The 18,461-nt window shown below is 37.1% G+C and overlaps 1 protein-coding gene across 1 annotated transcript in view; it reads left to right on the top strand.

Annotated features, from left to right (window-relative positions):
- The first annotated feature begins 3,656 nt into the window (after positions 1-3,656).
- The window catches only part of abca12 (ATP-binding cassette, sub-family A (ABC1), member 12), a 78,059-nt gene continuing 63,254 nt past the window's right edge, over positions 3,657-18,461 (top strand). Inside the window, exons 1-16 of the mRNA XM_042494168.1 lie at positions 3,657-3,859; positions 4,814-4,891; positions 5,313-5,406; positions 7,882-8,032; positions 9,609-9,718; positions 10,145-10,218; positions 11,094-11,264; positions 11,396-11,589; positions 12,140-12,258; positions 12,583-12,683; positions 13,500-13,646; positions 14,908-15,065; positions 15,516-15,649; positions 16,334-16,464; positions 17,768-17,932; positions 18,172-18,380. Coding sequence (XP_042350102.1) covers positions 4,826-4,891; positions 5,313-5,406; positions 7,882-8,032; positions 9,609-9,718; positions 10,145-10,218; positions 11,094-11,264; positions 11,396-11,589; positions 12,140-12,258; positions 12,583-12,683; positions 13,500-13,646; positions 14,908-15,065; positions 15,516-15,649; positions 16,334-16,464; positions 17,768-17,932; positions 18,172-18,380 — 2,024 coding nt within the window. The 5' untranslated portion in view covers positions 3,657-3,859; positions 4,814-4,825. The remainder of the gene's footprint in view (positions 3,860-4,813; positions 4,892-5,312; positions 5,407-7,881; positions 8,033-9,608; positions 9,719-10,144; positions 10,219-11,093; positions 11,265-11,395; positions 11,590-12,139; positions 12,259-12,582; positions 12,684-13,499; positions 13,647-14,907; positions 15,066-15,515; positions 15,650-16,333; positions 16,465-17,767; positions 17,933-18,171; positions 18,381-18,461) is intronic.

The raw sequence follows: 18,461 nt of genomic DNA, 5'->3' as shown, positions 1-18,461 counted from the left end.
GTTTTCTTATATCTGTCTAATTTGGTCTTAAGATGTTTCTGCTTGTCAGCTCTGGGTTAGCTGTGTGTAGCCCCCAGCCAATAGCAGCACAAGGTTGGGAGTCTATAAAAACAGGGTGACCAGTTTACACCACTGGATGCAAGCTGCAACTCTGTGTGTCTGTGTCCATGTGTCTAGTTATTTGTTTGATTGACACACATCCAGTAGGGAAGCCATAGACAGGGTTGTGTAGAAGTGTGGGTGTGTTTCTTTGTGCTTTATGACGGAACTGCTGGTAATTAATCAGAAAATATTATCCCTCTGAATCACTACTGCTCCCTCTTATAATTCACTCTGTAGCTTGCTTGACAGCCTCTGGTTGAGCCAAGAAGGGGGTGCCAAGTTTGATTGTTAAGAAACAAGAAGCAATCAATTGAGTTTAGTGTGCCTTTAATCTTATAATGATGTCATGATTGTAAGAGGATATATCTTAGGTTTGTTAAATTTACCACTCAGAGTCCCTGTACTACCAAACATAATGCTTTAAGATACAGAGAAACTAATTTCTTTGCTTAAATTCAGACTCATTGATATATTCCCATATATTGAGTATTGCTGAACATGTCTATGTACTCACTAAGTGGTAGCTAAGAAGAAGTCAAGTCAAAAAGAAGTGCATTTGCTTGAGGCAGTTCACATGCTGAGGAAAATGACATTTATATAATCTGGAGATGTAGTCCTTGGGAACAGCAGTAGACATTTCTAGTATTACTTGTTTATGTATGCCAAATGTGTGTGAAAAAGTGCTAAGTGTACTATGAGGAAGTTTTTATTTTATGTTCTTTTTAGTTTCCTCTTGTCATGCAGAGAAAAGTCCATTTTAAGCATTTAAGAACTCCTGGAAATCCCTCACAGCCCCACTGGTTCTCAGAGCCATTTTGGAGATCAGCTTCTGCGGCCTGATGAATTGACTCTTGTGGTTTAACTGCGTTGTGCTCACCAGCAGCACTCACTTTTTCCCCCACAAGTTCTTATCAAGATGAAAAACCAGTAGGACTACCTTGATGATGGAATTCTTATTGATGTTTAACAATACAAAAGTGTCAATGTCACCCCTGCTATTGTTTTGGCCCAACCCTGATGCTTTCTACTGTCCTTTTTTAAAAGTGTGGCAATGGAAAGAATCTGCATATAGTTACTTTGCCTGACTGGCAGATGTTACTGTCAAACAAAGGCATTTGCAGACTTGTGTGTCATGTTGCTGAATACTTGTACTTAGCGCAGAGGTTCAGGCTCTGAATGGAAAATATTGTTATGTATTAATGTGTGTGTAGGCTCAGCCACATCATCTTTAGTAACATAAAAAGCTTACATTTTCTGGCTTCAGTGTTGACCACTTGAGATGGTCATTTTAAAAGTAATTTTTATTCTTTACACCATAGGATCTTTACACCTTTTGTTGGTTACATAATTAATTTTCTGTCAGTGTAACTTGGATTTCTTTTTTTCTCTTTGTCCTTTCAACATAGTCACACGATATGCAGCGTCAAGAGAATTATTACTGCATTGTTCTTACATTTCCCTGTGGATCCCCCTTGTGATATCAGTGTGATTTTTTTTCCCTGTGGAGACCTTCCCCAACAACACCATACAAACCTGAGTCATTGAGTGTGCCCTGCCCCCCTCCCTGCTCTACCTTGTGTAACATATTTTGAAACCTTTTCACATATAATCTTAATCAAAAGGTAATTTTTCTCTCCATTGATCACTTTATTACCCAGAAATACACTCTGATATAGAACTACTGTATACTACTACTTCAGGTAGTTTATGAAAAGCCTGCCTTTTGTTTTTCAAACAAAAGGCTTTTCTCTCTTGATTTTCTATAATGGAACCTCTTTTGTCCCTTTTTGTATTTGATTGTGTTGTAGCATCATTTCCATAACTGTAGTGAAATTTTATTCTTTGTCTTTGTTAGGCACATGCACCTGCCCTCTTGGCTGCTAACTAGATATGTGCCCTTTTTGCAGGAATTTTTTATGCATTTCCTTTTTTAATTTTATACTTAGGGTTTAAGGTCTAACTCTGCGAGACCTGACGAGCCAATACCACTCCGACTTTCACTCCTCCCGTCACAGCCACTACAGTTGACACACAAAAATTGAGGGCGCATCTTCGTCTTCCTGACCTGCTTTGATTTTTGACAGCCAATCCAACACATTCTCATCCCAACTTGTCACATATTGCAGCTTTGTCAGCGGACTTCTGTGTCTACGCATTACAATTTATATATCCTTCTGCATCTGTTGTTTATGCTCTGGAATGACACTACTGTGATGTCAACAAATGCACATGGTGGGATGACGTGCTGTGGTTGTGTTTAGGCAACATGCAATGACAGCACAGATTGGTTAGGTATAGGTGACAAAGTCACAGATGGTTTGGTTAAGGGCAAGGAGGCACATGGTAAGCTGTAGAAATAAACATCACATTCAAACAGGAAGCAAATACCAGACTCCCCCTTCCACCTGCCCTGTAGGCACCGTTGCGCTCCTTCTATAATGTTGTTATTGGCAGATCACAACCTGACGCCGCCATAACGCCGTCCCAATGCGTTTCATGCACACAGGGCAGGTTCCATCTGGCCGCATTCTCAATTGATGCCCCCCGTGCACGAATCAGACAGATGCAGCAGGTGCCGTAAGGCCATCAGCTGGAGTATAATAACAACGTGACAAGTTGTGTCTGGTTTGTCTGGTGCTCACCTGACGCTATCTGGCAGCATTCCATGCATATGTGAAAGGAGCCTTTTTGGCATTGCGCACTTATGCCAAAAGCACTGACAGAACGATGCCATTTGACCAATTCAGAACGAGAACGGGCCATCCACCCAGGTAACAACAGTGTTAGACCTATGCCTGGCATTTTTTTTGTCACTGTTGTGTATGGGTATTTAAATAAATGAATATAAAAGTAAGTAAAAGATATGCTATTGTATGTAACTATATTAATTTTTAGAGGGGTGCCCTTTTTTCTTGCATGTGCTCCTGCCCCCTGACATTCCTGTGCACGGCCCTGGTCTTTGTACAGTCATTCCTCAACTTACTCTGTATTTTTTATCTTGTATTAAAAAGGTATGTGAAAAGCCTCCAAACATACAATAAGTGATTAATTATTGCAATTATGGGTCATTGTGTAAAAAAAGAAGAAGTCGTAAGTCTTAAAGAATATATTAGACAATGTGTAAAACTCATGTAAATGCAAATTTAAGACCATTAATACCACCGTTTGGAGGTATCAGGTCAGTAGAGCAAAAAAATATTGCAAAACTTCTTTCATAGACCTTGATTTATCATAGATATGCTTATTATTTATTATTTGCTTGTTATTATTTATTGTAAACTTATAATATTTGCTGCCCAAGTTAATTATGATGAGCCTGAAGCTGTTTGTTTGTTTGTTGCTGTCTGTTTTAAATGATAACGGAGCTAACAGAGATAAAATCCCGTGACATTTCATAACTGCTCGTGCCTACATTCAGTACAGTTTATTCTTCCCAGAACTCACGCGGCTCTCCTTTGTTTTGGGCAGTGCACGTTGCAGCCAGAGTACACGCCCTTCCTCACAGATGTACCTTGATGCAAACAGGTGGAGCTACTCACAGTGCGCGAGGCAAGCAAAGGAGAGGTGAGGGCTATTGTTCAATTGACCATTACGGCGGCGTTATATCTGATTTTGAGCTGTGAATTTACTCCGTTTTACTCCATTAATCGACTGATGGAAAGGGCATCCTGCTAGGGGGCACCTAGCGCCATGTCCTTCGTTAACTTGCGAGCTACAGTCAGATAATTTGACCAGTTTAGAGGACAAACGCAACCAGGTAAGTCTCATGGTTTATTGGTACATTTTTACTTTATTATTATTATTATTATTATTATAAAGAATTAACTCCTTTTTTTCTGGCATTCTATGGCTTTATGCATGTGGGTTTGTGGGCTTGTGGCACCATATAGTTAGGAAGGACCTACAGTTAATGTTAGTTGTAGTTTGATTAAAAAACTAAAACAAAATCAGGTCATATGTAGATATGTAGTTTTTTATTGCTTTTTTTTCTCCCTGTAAAACATTTTATATTTATCTGTTACATCCAGGGCTGGCCCTAGACCACTGGGGGCCCAAGGCTAGATTAAGTTTGAGGTCCCCCTTTGTTGTATCAATATGCCACTGAACCAACTTTTGTATTTAAAAAAAAAAAATAGTTTACACACATAATGTTTTAATAAGTATGTAAAGACTGAAGAGAGACCTGTTAGCTGCAACACCGTCTTTTAAACAGGCTACAGTTAATACATTTATTTTTCTACGAGTACTATATTGCATGTTAAGTGTGGAATGGAAATTACTTACTTAGTCTGCCTAGATTGTCCAATTTGCCTGTCTCTGGTCTTATTGTTTGTTTATTTTTTGCCGCTATTTGTTGGCAAATACGGCATAAAATGAAGTTCAATTTCTTTTATCGCTCTTGCTCATTAATTTTTTTTAGCTTATTTAATAAGGGACAGTGCCAATTAATAAATATACAAAGGTATAAAAATGCCAGATTTAGCCAGGAGGCTTTTTTTCATCTGTAGTCCCCTTGCCAAGGTGTTACATGAGGCTTCCTAAAATACAATAAAGCAAATGGCAAAGAAATGGGGCATACAGTTTAAATCTTTCCTCTAGTCTACACCAGGAGGCCCCAAGCAACTGCTTATATTGCTTAATTTTTATTGCTTAGTATACATGCAGTTAAGAGGTGAATAGACAAAATCTCATAATTGTGTTTTCATTTTAGCCTCCTTTACTGATGGCCTTCTTCCGGCAGCTGAAACTTCTTCTCTGGAAGAATGGGCTGGCGATCATCAGACAGCCAGTGAGTGACTTTCTTTTTCTTTTCTTTTTTTTTTTTAAGATTATTTTTTGGGCTTTTGCCTTTATTAGATAGGACAGCTTAAGTGTAAAAGGGGGAGAGGCAGGGGATGACGTGCAGCAAAGGGCCAAGGTCAGAACTGAACCTACAGCCGCTGCGGCGAAGACGTAGACTCTGTACATGGGGAGCCACAAGAGTGATTTTCAACTGCAGTGGGAGCTAAAATTTTATTTCCATATAAGCACACAGATTTTTAATAGAAATTGTGGGGAATAGATCACATTAGTAACAGTACCTTTACAGCTGGGATACTCCATATTTCAGTAACATATTAAACCATGTATCAGTCAAAATGTGTAGTATATAGCCTTTATATACTGTTCATAAACTGATTATTACTGTTTCATTGTATCTTCTGTTATAGCTATGGTCCCTGACTCTGATCATCTGGCCTCTGATCATCTTCATCATCATTGCTGTCACCCGCGACCAGTTCCCTCCAGTGCTGAAAGACACATGTAAGTGTAAAAGTGCTTTAATCAAGGTCCACGTTACGTACAATGTGTATGTGTAAGCCTTTCATCGCAACTGTCTTTACAAAGACAAGCTTACCATTGCATAATCAATCGTGGACAGATGACTCTGTGCAAACAAAATAAACTGCAAGCAAACAGAATAAAGCTTTCAACAAGTGCTGAAAAGGAGTCACAGCCCTGATGAGTGTATAAGCTCAAACAAAGCATTACATTTTATGAATCTTAATTTATATGATGTACTTTCAGACCTTACAGTAAAAAAAACAAAAAATGGCTGTCGTCTCTTTGAAAACATCGGAAACTTTATTTTCATGAAAAATTAAAGCAAAATCTGAAACTGGGGACCTAAAGGGAAAAAATCCAATTGGCTAAAGTTTGCATTAACTCTTGACATTTGACATGGGCTGCAAGGGGTTTTGTTTGGCATCTTAAAGAATAGCAGGTGAACAAATGGAGACACTCCAATTTCACAATCGAAGCAAACAAATGGAAAGTTAAACTCAAACATGAATGGTCTTTCAGAACTGAGCCTATCCCTACACTGTTGACATGGTGTTTGTACTCCTTTATTTTTAAAATCCAGCTGAGTGAGAGCACACTTATTTAGCTGCAATAAATGTGGGTAAAGGCGTTCAAAGAGGGAGTGTCACATACATTTTTTCTGCCTTTGTGTCGCCATTGCAGATTGTCGAAGATGAGAGATGAGTAGTTGGTTGTAGAGAATGGGGATAGAAATTACAAACATTTTGTTTGGGGAAAAAAGAAAAAAAGACATATCCAAAGCTTTTCACTTACCACTAAGCTTGATTTTGCATCAAATAAATGGCCATCTCACAAAAGTACGTTTTGATAACAGCTTTAGCAAAATTTTAAGTGATGTTTATCTTCTTCTTAAATGCAGCATCAGTGAAATCAGCATTGTAATTAGGACCATCTGACTTAGATCTTGCATTAAGGGTAACATGTTAACTCTCCCACTTTTGTTTGTTTAGTGTTTTTTTCACAGCTCAGATTCTGTGGATGCAGCAAGGCACATGTAACTTAATAGCATCCTTGAATAAAGAAACTATCCAGTGGATGTGAACAATAGGACCTTCCCTTCCCTGTTAAATGCTATTGTTGGTCAGTAATAATAATATATGCACCCTGTTAGATTTAGTTTTCACTGTGATTAATGAAGTATATAAAGCTGTTCCCATTATGAGATTCGCACCTCTTGCAGTTCCATTTTGTGTGAATGAATGGATACTTAGTTGTTTGCCTTGTTCAACTTGCCTTTTTATTCACTTCAGTTATCTCTAATGAGCCAAGTTTACAATTTCACTTTTTTCTCTCTTGATATGTAAACCGTTAAAATCCTATGTAATTGGCAGTGAGAGTGGATGTGTTAACTTCAAGGTTTGACGTAATTCAATTCTTCAAAGTTAGTTTAGATGCTATAGGTTTCATTTCATTCTTTCTCTAATGAGCTCATTCAAACATTGTTTGCAAGGCTATTATTCTCTTTCAGAGAAATGTGGTGTGTCAAATTGCTTTCTGATATAATCATAATAAATACCAGAATGGTATTTATACCATTCTGTACCATGTACCATTTTGTACCATGCAGTCAGTCTAGTCACAGCGACTGTGCTGAACTTGATCTTGATAGCTGATATCTTGATTTCTGTTTGTTCTGAAGTTAAAGGACCAGTTTACTACAAACTCAACAATACATATTTTTGTCCTACCTGTAGTGCTACATAGCAATCTAGATTGCTTTGTTGTAGGCTGCAAGTTATTTGGCGATGTCTGGCTCATCTCAAATGGCTCATCTCATAATATATATATATATATATATATATATATATATATATATATATATATATATATATATATATATATATATATATATATATATATATATATATATATATATATATATATATATATATACAGGGTGCATATATTTATTAACTTAAAGCATTAGCAGAGATCAGTTCCTGATAAAAGCTGATACAGGGAAATGGAAATCAGGTCATTCTCTTGATCTTCTGGTCAGATATACAGAACAAGCCAACATCTTGTCAAACAGAACAAATAACAAATTAGGCCATGTCATGAGTAACAATCTTAGCCCAAACACAGAGCACTAAAAAGTGTGTTTTGTGAGTGTATTTCTGAAGCAGTAGGGTTATTCTTTTTTAGCCTCTCTTTAACATTGTTGCTGAACAGTTTATGTTAATGATATTCTTCTACTTCCTACATATAGTTAATGATATGACATTTACTTTTAGGTAATGTTTAAGCTTGTAATCAACCAGTAACTCACTTCAAATAGCCCTGATGCAATCATTTTCTTGCTAAATCTACATAATTAAGGATGACCTCGAGGGAATTCTAAATTTTCCATCTGAAATGGAAGTTGTGTTCTCAAGCATAGTAACTACAACAACAATTTTGTTACTTCTCCTCCAGGTTATGCGCGAGCCCGAAACCTACCCAGCACAGGCTTCTTTCCTTTCCTGCAGACCCTCATGTGCAACACAGATAGCAACTGTCACAACAAATCCCACCTGGTGAGCTCAGCTGCATCAAGGTCACCTAAGAGAACGTCAAGGGCTGCAAGGTACCACCACTCAGCAGTACATATTGTATAAAATCTATTATCTTACCCATACTGCAGATATACCAAATATTGATTGTAGTAGTAAAGCTTTATAAAACTTCCACATATTATTTGAATGTCTCAGTTGGCTCTGCTGATAATAATAATAATTATGAATAATGATAATAATAATTAAAGAAAACAGTTTCCAAAAGTCCACTGAGGTATAAAGGAAGGACACACCTCAGTGTAGCAGCATCACATGAGATGATTTGTCATTGTGAGCATGGAAATGTACAAACAACAGATATCGCCCTGTGGAGGAAGGGAAGTCTTCTTAGCCTATTAATAACCCACTACAGTTTAATTTCAGTCATAAATATGAAAATAAATTAATATAATGACCATATTCTATCTTTATTTAGCATAGTCTGTTTTGAATGTTTCTTTTTCTTTGTTTGGCTTTTTTTCCCCCTTTTTTTACAAATCAGTAGATGACTGGTAACTTTTTCATTGCATTTTCCCTTAAAACAACTCTTGGAAAACAACAACTTGGAGCTGTGCAATCTTAACGCAGACTCTTTGTTGATGGAAACATGTCTACTTTTGTTTTGGTTCAAGTGTTTATAGCTCAGTTGGTGGGAAAAGCGGAGAATTGTTTCCTTTACTTTTGTTACGGAAGCTTTTGTGCTGTCACAGAAATATAAATTCCAGACTCAGGAATGAAGCTGGTAGAAAAACCTGTTTGTGCAGCCCTCAGCCTGATGATGAGTGTTGTTTTACACAAATCTTCAGCTTATTTTTGAGAAAAAAAAAACCTTGAAGACAGTCTTGTGTTAATAAAAATCACATACATTTGGTTGAGCATCATTTAACTTATTTAAAAACCAATTATACTTCAAGAATAAAAAATATTGGAATAGTGGATTTGTATTCTAAATGCATTAATAAACCATTTCACGCATGTAAGTGTAAAAGAGAATTTGAATGCAAGTAATCACCTCATAGTAAAAATGACAATAAATAATCTTAACAGACATTTGAACTTTACAAATTTTACAAATTTTAATGACTAAAGGGATGATTTAAAACACATTGCATATATATATATATATATATACATATATATCTCCTCAATATCTGACGTATTTCCTCAAACAGTATATTCAAAATTTGTTTGAAAATTTCTGGAGATTAATATTCTGTGAGTTGTTTTTTGAAAAACTCCTCATTAAACTCTGTACGTGTTTCTTATGGTTTGATTTTTTTGATTTGTTTAAGTTATATAACATCTCATGCTTGCTTCCAATAGAGTTTAAACAAAAAGTATATTCTTTAACAATATGATTAATAGACTGAAACATGCCTTGCTCCCCTTCCTTGCCTCACTGTCGACCATGCCTGTTAAAAATGAGTCCTGGCTCGAATGTGGTCCACTTTAGTTTATGTAGAGGACTGTAATTGGCTTACTGACATCCCATCAAATAATTTTGTGCATTTGGATGTCAGATGACAGCAATCACAGATCTGGACATCCTAAAAAAGAGAATTTGAATGTGAAATCGCCTCATCTGATCCTTTTGACTGTGTATGACAGGTCAAGCCACCCGTTAGCTACCTTGATCAAGGGGGCAGAGTTTTTCAACCTCTCCAAGGACTCCAGGGATGATCCTGCAGCACTGATTGAAGCCTTAAACAAATTTGTGGGTATGTTATCCTTATTGTCTGTCTATATGTGTCAGCCCTGCGATGGTCTGGCGAACGGTCCAGGGTGTATCCCGCCTTCCGACCAATGACAGCTGGTCTGATTGATGACAATCAGCAGTCTTTATGCTAATCTAAGTTAACTGTCTCCTGTTCATATTTAACACACATATAAGAGAGGTCATTCAATAATATTTTCTTCTAACTCTGTGAGAATGCAAATAAAAACATCTCCCCAAATGTTGAAGGTTTAGAACCACACTTCATGGTCTTTTTTTTGACTATTTTTTGACTATTGGTCCAAAAAATGTAGACATTTACTCAAGTGCCTTATCATGTTTAAATTATAAGGTGACTACGATATTAGGCATGACTAAAACCACATTCAGCCAGTGTGCTACATTTCAACAGTGTGTTCTTTTGTTAAAGGTTCATCCTACCAAGGAAGCTCTTATAATGCCACTCTCATGAACACCATGAATACAACTCTTCTGGGAGATGAGGTGGGTATTGTTAAAATATAATGGGAGGAACAAAACTGCTCAGAATAAGGAACAGCCTGTTTGGCCTCTTCTGTGTGGGTCATTGTCAGCAGATGAGCTCTCATTCTCTGACTTAAAAAGCACTCATAGGAATAACTTGAAAGTTTATTTAAAATGTCAATGTATCTTTATTCTATTTCCCCTTTTGTAAGCAACACTGTGGTAATTCATAGTTTCAGTAAAATGGAAAAGGTGTTATTGCAGCAGTAGCCAATAAAGATTCTTTTCTGGTATAAAGTATTCAAGCCACTTATTAAAGCATTAACACCAACACTGATAAGGCATAAAATCAAATAAACTTTGTATGCTATATGGTAAAAATGTAATTGTATATGGTAAAAAAAAACATGGTATACAGTAAAAATAGAATTAAATATAGGGGAAAATTGTATGGTAGGCCTACATGGTAAATATTGAATTGAATATCATAAAAAAATGGTATGGTTTATGGTAAAATTGAATGGTATATGGTAAAAATGTAATTGTACATGATACAACTGTATAGTATATGGCAAAAACATAATGGTTAATGATAAAATCGTATGGTATATAGTAAAAATTGAATACTATTTGGTAAAAATGTAATGTTTCATGGTAAAAATGTAAGGTATATCGTACAATTAAATGGTATATCATAAAAGTTGAACAGTATATGTTAGAATTGAACAATATATGGTAGATTGCATATTTGAGCATAGATAGGATTAGTCTCTTAAATACTTCATTAGTTGACATTGAAAATGTAAACAGTGTGATGTGAAGGTAATAGTTACAACTTATGTACTTTTTGAATGAATCTCTTGATTTAATGTTTAATGTTAATAACCTAAATCCAGGAGACCTTGAACGAAATGCTAGAGTCAGTGAACCTGCTGAAGAGAGCCATCTGCTCCATGACGCTGCCCATGATGAACACAACCTCACCCGATGCCCTCTCCTATGCTGTGGTCTCTTTCTGCAAGTCCAACAACACTTTGTTTGAAGTGTCGCTCAACGCATTCAACCAGGTGTGTGTTTGATTGCTTGCATGCTAACTTTAAACTATAAAGAAAAAAAAAGAAAATGCACATCTCTAAATATTCCAAATGAATGCTGTCACATTGATGTTGTTGACCCTGAAATCTCCTCTGGTTGTCAGATACTGAAGGATCTGTTGCTGACAAAACCAAATGAGACAATGACGGTGGCTGGGACGGCAGTGTTGTTGTTCGATTATCTGCAAAATCAGACATCACTGTGGGAAAGCCTTCTTGCCATTCCCCAGCTCTTTACTTCTGGTTCTGTTGACCAAGCGCTGACCACTGCAGAGGACCTGCTCACCAACATACAGAGGTAATGTACTGTCAATGATGGAGCAATGCAAAATAAATGAGGGGCAGATGCATGAATGTGTTTATTTATTTAGTAAGTTTAGAAAAAAAAGCTTCTGATGGGAGCAGTTGAAGTATGCCGCGTTATATTGAATATTTGATACAGGCCACAGCGCGTTGTCTGTTAGTGTTATGGTGGAATCTTTGAAGAGCTGCTAGACAATAGCTTTATTTTCATATTATGGTTTCAACATTTTTGACCTTTATTAAAGATTTGTGGGAAACATGAGTGCCAAGGGCTGTTTTGGTATAAATAGCTTCCAGTTTAAAAATGACTGAACTAAGGTACAATTAAATTGAACCATGGCGATTTCAATTCAGAATATTCTATTGGTTTTGGCTTTCAAAGACTTGGTCTTGTCTTGTTTGAAACCCACAATATATGAGACTTAAGGATTTAGAACAGCAGGAGGTCAAACTGTGTGCTTGTTTAATTAGTAGTTCTGTCAAGCGATTACTGCAGGTTCTGTCTTGTTTTTGGCAGTCATTTTTCCCTCCTGTGGTCTCTCTAGTGCAATGCATGTCATCCAGACCAATTTCCCTGAAGCCAGTGACTCACTCTCTGCGGTGTATCCCGTCTTCGCTGGAGGCATCAACGTGATCCACTATGCTCAAAACTGGCCAGGCAAAGGTAACTGTTCCTCAGTTATACTGAACACAACATATGTCAGCCTAAAACATACAAATTCAAATTAAATGGCATTAATGCACATTAAGTGTCATTTTTAATTTAGAACTATTCAGGTAAATAAACTGCTGATAACCTAATAGACGTTTATTTTACAGTGTGGATTGTTAAAATGCTACTAAAATGATTACAATGAAGGCATGAAGTCCTGCTTTTTTAGGGAAGCCGCAATGATATGGAAACATTGTAGAAATACTGTCAGTCAAGTTTTGTGCTGATACGTAATTAGAGTTTAAAATCTGACCTTTTGATTTTGTTTCTGCCTAGCTGTGTCCATTTCTCTCGGAGCGGTTGTCACATTGCAGAATGACTCACTTATTGAAATGGTGAAACCTGTTCTACAGGGAGTCGAAATACCACTGGACAAGGTAGGTGTTGAACACAGTAATAAGAGATGGCGTAACATAGCAAAATGGTGGTGGCAAAACTTTTATATTAATCTGAATTTGATGCCTTTTCATACATATTTTTGATTTGTGTAAATTCATGACATATTGCCAATTTCAAGACTGCTATTAAAGCACAACAGCTCTAGTCTTCAGGGTTACCAAACTGATTTCAACTCTGCCAGCATGTGGTGTAAGTCTCTTGTGCCTCATGTGAGCTTCATTTTGAGTCAAGAAACCAGATTTGAAACAGGAAAGTCAAATTCAGCTGAATAACTTAAAAGACTAGTTTAACATTGGGAATTACCAGTTACTCTTTTTTACCTTTCTTGCCAAGAGATAGATGATAAGAGCAATGCCGCTCTCACGCTTTTGCACTAAATATTAACTGCAGCAACAAGATACATAGCTGTATGTAGATACCATGAGCCTCCCGTTACGCCTCGTGTAGGCATCAAGAACCTGGGTGTGTCTGGGCCCACGGAAGAGGGCCGGCTGTGGTACCTGGTACATGCAAAAGCCCACAGCCTGGCCCCCTTCCCTACTCCTGATGCTCTGCTTGAGTACCAGGAACATGATCCAAAAACAAAATATAATGTATTTAACATAAAAATGCTGATGCAGTGAAGTTTTTTTTGTTATTTTCATTCTTTAAAAGTCACCAGCATGCAGGAAAGTAAGTCTGAAACTCCCGTATGATTTGGTTTTGATATTCTTCCTTTTATCAAAGTCTCAAGTATATGCTAAGATAAGGTTACCAGATCATTTCTGTACATTTTCTGTATTTCTCCTCTCTAGGCTATCGGCCTGACACTGGACAGAAACATGGTGCACATGTATGTGTGTAACAAAAGCAGTAACCCACTGTGGCTAACAGCAGCATGCAGCACCGGCACAGTGGACATGCTTCTGGGCTGGATCGATCCTGAGGAGGTAGCAAAGCAGGTAGGTTAGAGTGATATGAATGTTAGCGTCATCAAGAGAGACAATCACTGACAACAGAAATGAGTCAGCTACTTAATGTGTGTTGGAGATTTTTTTTCCTCTCACTGTCTTTCACTCACATTCTTTCATGTAACTTATCTCTGCTCTTCTGTCCTTGCTCTTAATTTACATTCTCAAGTGCCACCTTCACTTTTAATTAGATTCAGAGAGTACCAAATAATTAGTCTACAAGTAGCCGTAGCAACAAGTAACTGCGACTCCTGGGTCGCACCTGGGGAACAGAAACCTCAAAGACATCCAATTAGCGCTGCCGCTATGGTAGACGTGTTTTGATGAGATAATTCCCAATCAGAGGCTGTTAGCTAAAACTGTCATCACGTTGTGTATTCGCTCAGTCAGCCGGACATCAATCAGACAGACATATTAAAATCAGAACCAGGTTCACTGCCAGGAAGTTGTCACATTTAGGTATTTGCCTTGGTATTTTGGTGCATGATGGTAAACTATAAAATAAGAGAAAAAATGCAAGTGCTGCAACTGATAAAAATAAAATAAAATAAAATAAAATAGAAAAAAATGAGAAAATATTATAAAAAAAGTGCTGACCAACAAAAACTTGATCTTTAGTCCATGGCACAGTATTTTTCTGCTATGTAAAGGCTGCATTATGGAGATAGTAAGATGTGTCTACATGCATCTACATGCGTCTACATGCAAATGGGGTGTGAAATAAAACATTGTGCATTTACGCACAAGGAGCAGCGTAACTTCATTGATTATTTATATACCTGTGATTAACTTTAGTGTTATAGATTAAAGTGACATAACGTAGCAACTGTTACAATTAGCATGCTTAACATTTAGCACTTAATGTACATAACACAAAATATTTCTTACTAACAAAGTGTACAAAATTTTTTTTTTTTTTTAAATCGCACAATGTTGTACTTAAATCATTTTTAAATCTTATGACAGCACAAAAGATTTGCCATAAAAGTGACTGTTTTTTGAGTTCCAACACTGAAGTTCTACTGTCATATGATTTCAAAACAAATAGAGAAATGAAGATGTGAAAGAAATAACCATGTATTTTTAAAAATTTTGCTACATGTTTGCCCTGACAACACTTTGTAGAGATATTTGGAGACATGTATTGATAATTCTTTAGAGGCCGAAATAGACAGCAGTAAAACAGAAAAACTGTTGGATTTAGCGAGTAAAATAACTTGACACGCCTTCTCCTCCTATATGTTTTTCTCAGGTTCTCTTGGCATGGAGTAAGCATGTTGCTCCACATGACGTGTCCTTCGCCAAAGGGCTGCTATACAGTCTGATGGGAGGTTCTTTCCCCGGAGGAAAGGGAGGCTCCAACACCATGACTAGCATGGATACACAACCACAAAACATCGAGGAAGAGCTGTAAGTACAGTACCATACATTAACAATCAGCTATGAAGCAAATCCATTAAAGGCTACCCATTTTTTTAATGCTGCACAAACAATAAAGCAAATTAGACTGAAGCACCTGAATGGATTTTGTAAATGACACAAACATGTTCATACAAGTGGAAGGAATTTTCAGTAAAAATGTGTTGGTAAAAAAATGAAACAATTTCTTATATTATATAATAGAGCCATTTTTATATGATTCTTTAACTTGTGTTGTAGAAGTTGTTCTTGTCCATTCAACCTTTCTTGTTTTATAAATTATACCTAAATAGAACAAACTGGGAACCAAATTGTGTTTTATTTTAAAAATCTCTTTTCACACATCAGGCTAAATATCAGAGAACTGTACACATAGTCTAGCGTCCAATGTGATGTGAACAGTTTGTGCCTTGTTTTCAGTCTTGTCTTTTGCTTTTGCAGGTTTTTGGAGGCCGGTAAAGTGGTGATGGAGATCATAAAAATTGTGCCGGAGGTGGATATGGTTGCACAGATTGTCCTCAGAAGTGGTTTTCAGTGCATGAAGTCAGCGATACTGGCACTTGATGCTGTAGAAGGTAAGACTACAAAACACCCTGCTCACAGTGAAGCCTAATTAAAAAATACTTTCAACACAATTTAAAAGTGTTATTGTTATTTCTACTATTTTTCACTCACGCAAGTTAACAACATTTTTTCCTGTCAAGATAAGTTAGAATTTAACAGATTTTTTTTTCAGAGACCTGATCTAAAACAGTAAACATGAGCTTTTGTTGTTAGTCCTCATGATGGCTGAGTAAGAGCAAAGAGACTAAATCTAAAAGTTGACCCATTCACAGAGCATATTGTTTTTTAGTGCAAGAAATATGACATACTTTTTTCAAATACTTCTGCTGTCACTTTTGTTTTCTCTACTTTTGAATCCACGTACTGTGTAAGCCAGAGGTAGTGGAAAGAGTTCACACCCTCTCTCAGGGGACTGATGGAAGATGTTGAAGTAGGACAAGAGGTGTTACCATGTGGGAAATGGAAACACACACAAAACAGAAAATTATAGCACTTTATAAAAATCCCCTAGAAAGTATTGTACATCAGAAATTGTGTGACAGTTTGGTGTCTTAACAGTGTCCAAGCGTGCATTACTTTTTTAAAATTGTGTTGAATATTTTGTTTTTCGGCATATCATTGAATATGGCTGTAGTTGAATGACCAGGCTTTGTGTATGTTGTGTATTTGTTGTCTTAACTCTCCCTGGTTTGCAGAAATAATGGGTAGTGTCCTGAAGGATGCGGATCAACTCCAAATGAATTACCTAACGTTGCTGACAAACCAATCTGAGGCAAGCGTTTGGACTGGTCGTGTCATGGACAGTGCGATGGAAGTGATTATGAAGGTATGCTCGTAGTATTTCAGCTAATTATACACCTTTGGCTATTAATCTTTCAAAAAGTTGCATATGAACACACTGCAGAGACTACAGCCAACAGCTGATTGGCACGTGCGTTCTGTGCCTGCCTGAGAGGAAATAACTCCAGCAGGCGGTGTTAGTCTGTATTTGATATTGACAAAGAGAACCAAAAGACCGACTGGACAGATTCAAGATACTAGTCAGACAGTTAGCACATAAACAATGTAACCGATTATATATACAGAACAAATGATAATTACCATGCGCTAGTGAACAATAACACAAACAATTAGAAAACCATTTCTGCTGAAGAACTAATTCATACCTTTCATAACAAGTATGTCTTGACCTTACACACTCTTGACATAAATTATTTGTTTGCTTTCCTCACATCTGTTTCTCATCTGTTGTCACAAAAGCCAAATCAACATGCTGAATGTGTCAAAAAAAGGTGAAAGGGGCAGACTAGTGCCAGTGGTGCAGGACACACAACAAAAGCTAGGGAGTAAGACGCTTAACGATGGACCAATATTGATTGACCAACAGCCATCCGTCAGCCCTGTGTTTCATGGCCCTTAAAGAGCAATGATGTTATTTTACAGCCTAGATCTTATTCTTGTAGTTTCAGGCATCATAGTTAAGGCAATAACTTAGTGTCATTGGTGTGTGGAGATGGCCAGACAAGGAATGGAAAGGAATTTCCAACATTTTGTACTTCCCATGGTTGTTTGTGCACTCAAATTTACAATGTAATTCATGGTTATGATAGAAAATTAGATTTAATTTCACTGCGCCTTATGTAATTTGCTGAAGGTGGGCTTGGTTTTAATACTGCATGATTGTTTGACTGTTAATGAACAGTGGCTGTGAGGCTATTTCCACACTCACATTTCTCAGGATTGAAATCTCAGTGTAAATTGCTATCATAAACAGGAAAATGGGGCTAAATCCAAAAAGAAAAAACAAAGCAAAAAAACTAGACCCAGATTGCAACAATACAACGAAACAAAATTTTACTTAAAGCTGTTTTTGCTCACTATTATTTTAGTTTTTCAAGAACATGCTCAGAGCTAAGCATTGTACAGACTCAGACAGCTTTATTATGAAACTATATGCAAGAATTTTGAGACGACTTACTGAACACCTGTCTGCCATATTTATTTTAACAAATGGTCCTCTCACAGCTCACTGTCAGTTGTGTCATGTTTGAGGTTTATGATAACAGTATGAAAAACAATTAAGTATCAAACACGTCTCAGTTGGTGCTGTTTTACCTCTGTTTTGCTAGATACTGTCAAATGCACCGGTTACATGTGAGGACGTGTTGGGTCCCTTTGAGTGGCTCTTAACAACAGAGAGCGTAACGATTGAGGTGTGGAGATCAGCGGTCTGTCAGGACATCGCCCCTCTAGAACAGGCGCTACAGATGGGCCGGCTTTCGTTTGTTCAGAAGGTAAAAGTTACTTAACTGCATTTAGAGAGTGTTACTCAATAGAGATGTGCAGACTGATATTCAGTTGTTATATAAAAACTTAATGCATCACTCTCGGGACATATTGCTTTCATTTAGGGTCAGATTGTTTGTATTGTAGAAATTTACAGGTGTCCATGATGTCCTAAATAATCACATATAAATATTATTGTTATGAATAATTGCTCCAGATTTAGATCTTGTTTCATATGTTTCCACAGGCACAAGAGGTGTACAACACAATCACTGACCAAAAAGACTACAATGTGACACTTCCCATGATTCTCTCTGAGTGGCATAAGCTGAGCAATAACAGTCTACAGTTGGCTGTGCTTTTGGACAGAGTGGCCACAGAGCTAAGTGGAGCGTACTGGATGAACTGGATGCCAGACGACAGCAATCATAGTGTTACAGAGACTCTTCAAAAAAGGTCTTGAAAGAGCATTGAATATTTACCTGCACGGTTTCATTCCAGAGCGCTGCAGTGCTCTACATATTGATGTGAACAAGT

Source organism: Plectropomus leopardus, chromosome 10 (assembly GCF_008729295.1).
Source record: "Plectropomus leopardus isolate mb chromosome 10, YSFRI_Pleo_2.0, whole genome shotgun sequence".
In the NCBI taxonomy this organism is placed as follows: Eukaryota; Metazoa; Chordata; class Actinopteri; order Perciformes; family Serranidae; genus Plectropomus; species Plectropomus leopardus.
The sequence above is the reverse complement of the archived record's forward strand: the minus strand, read 5'-3'. Positions and strand labels throughout refer to the sequence as shown.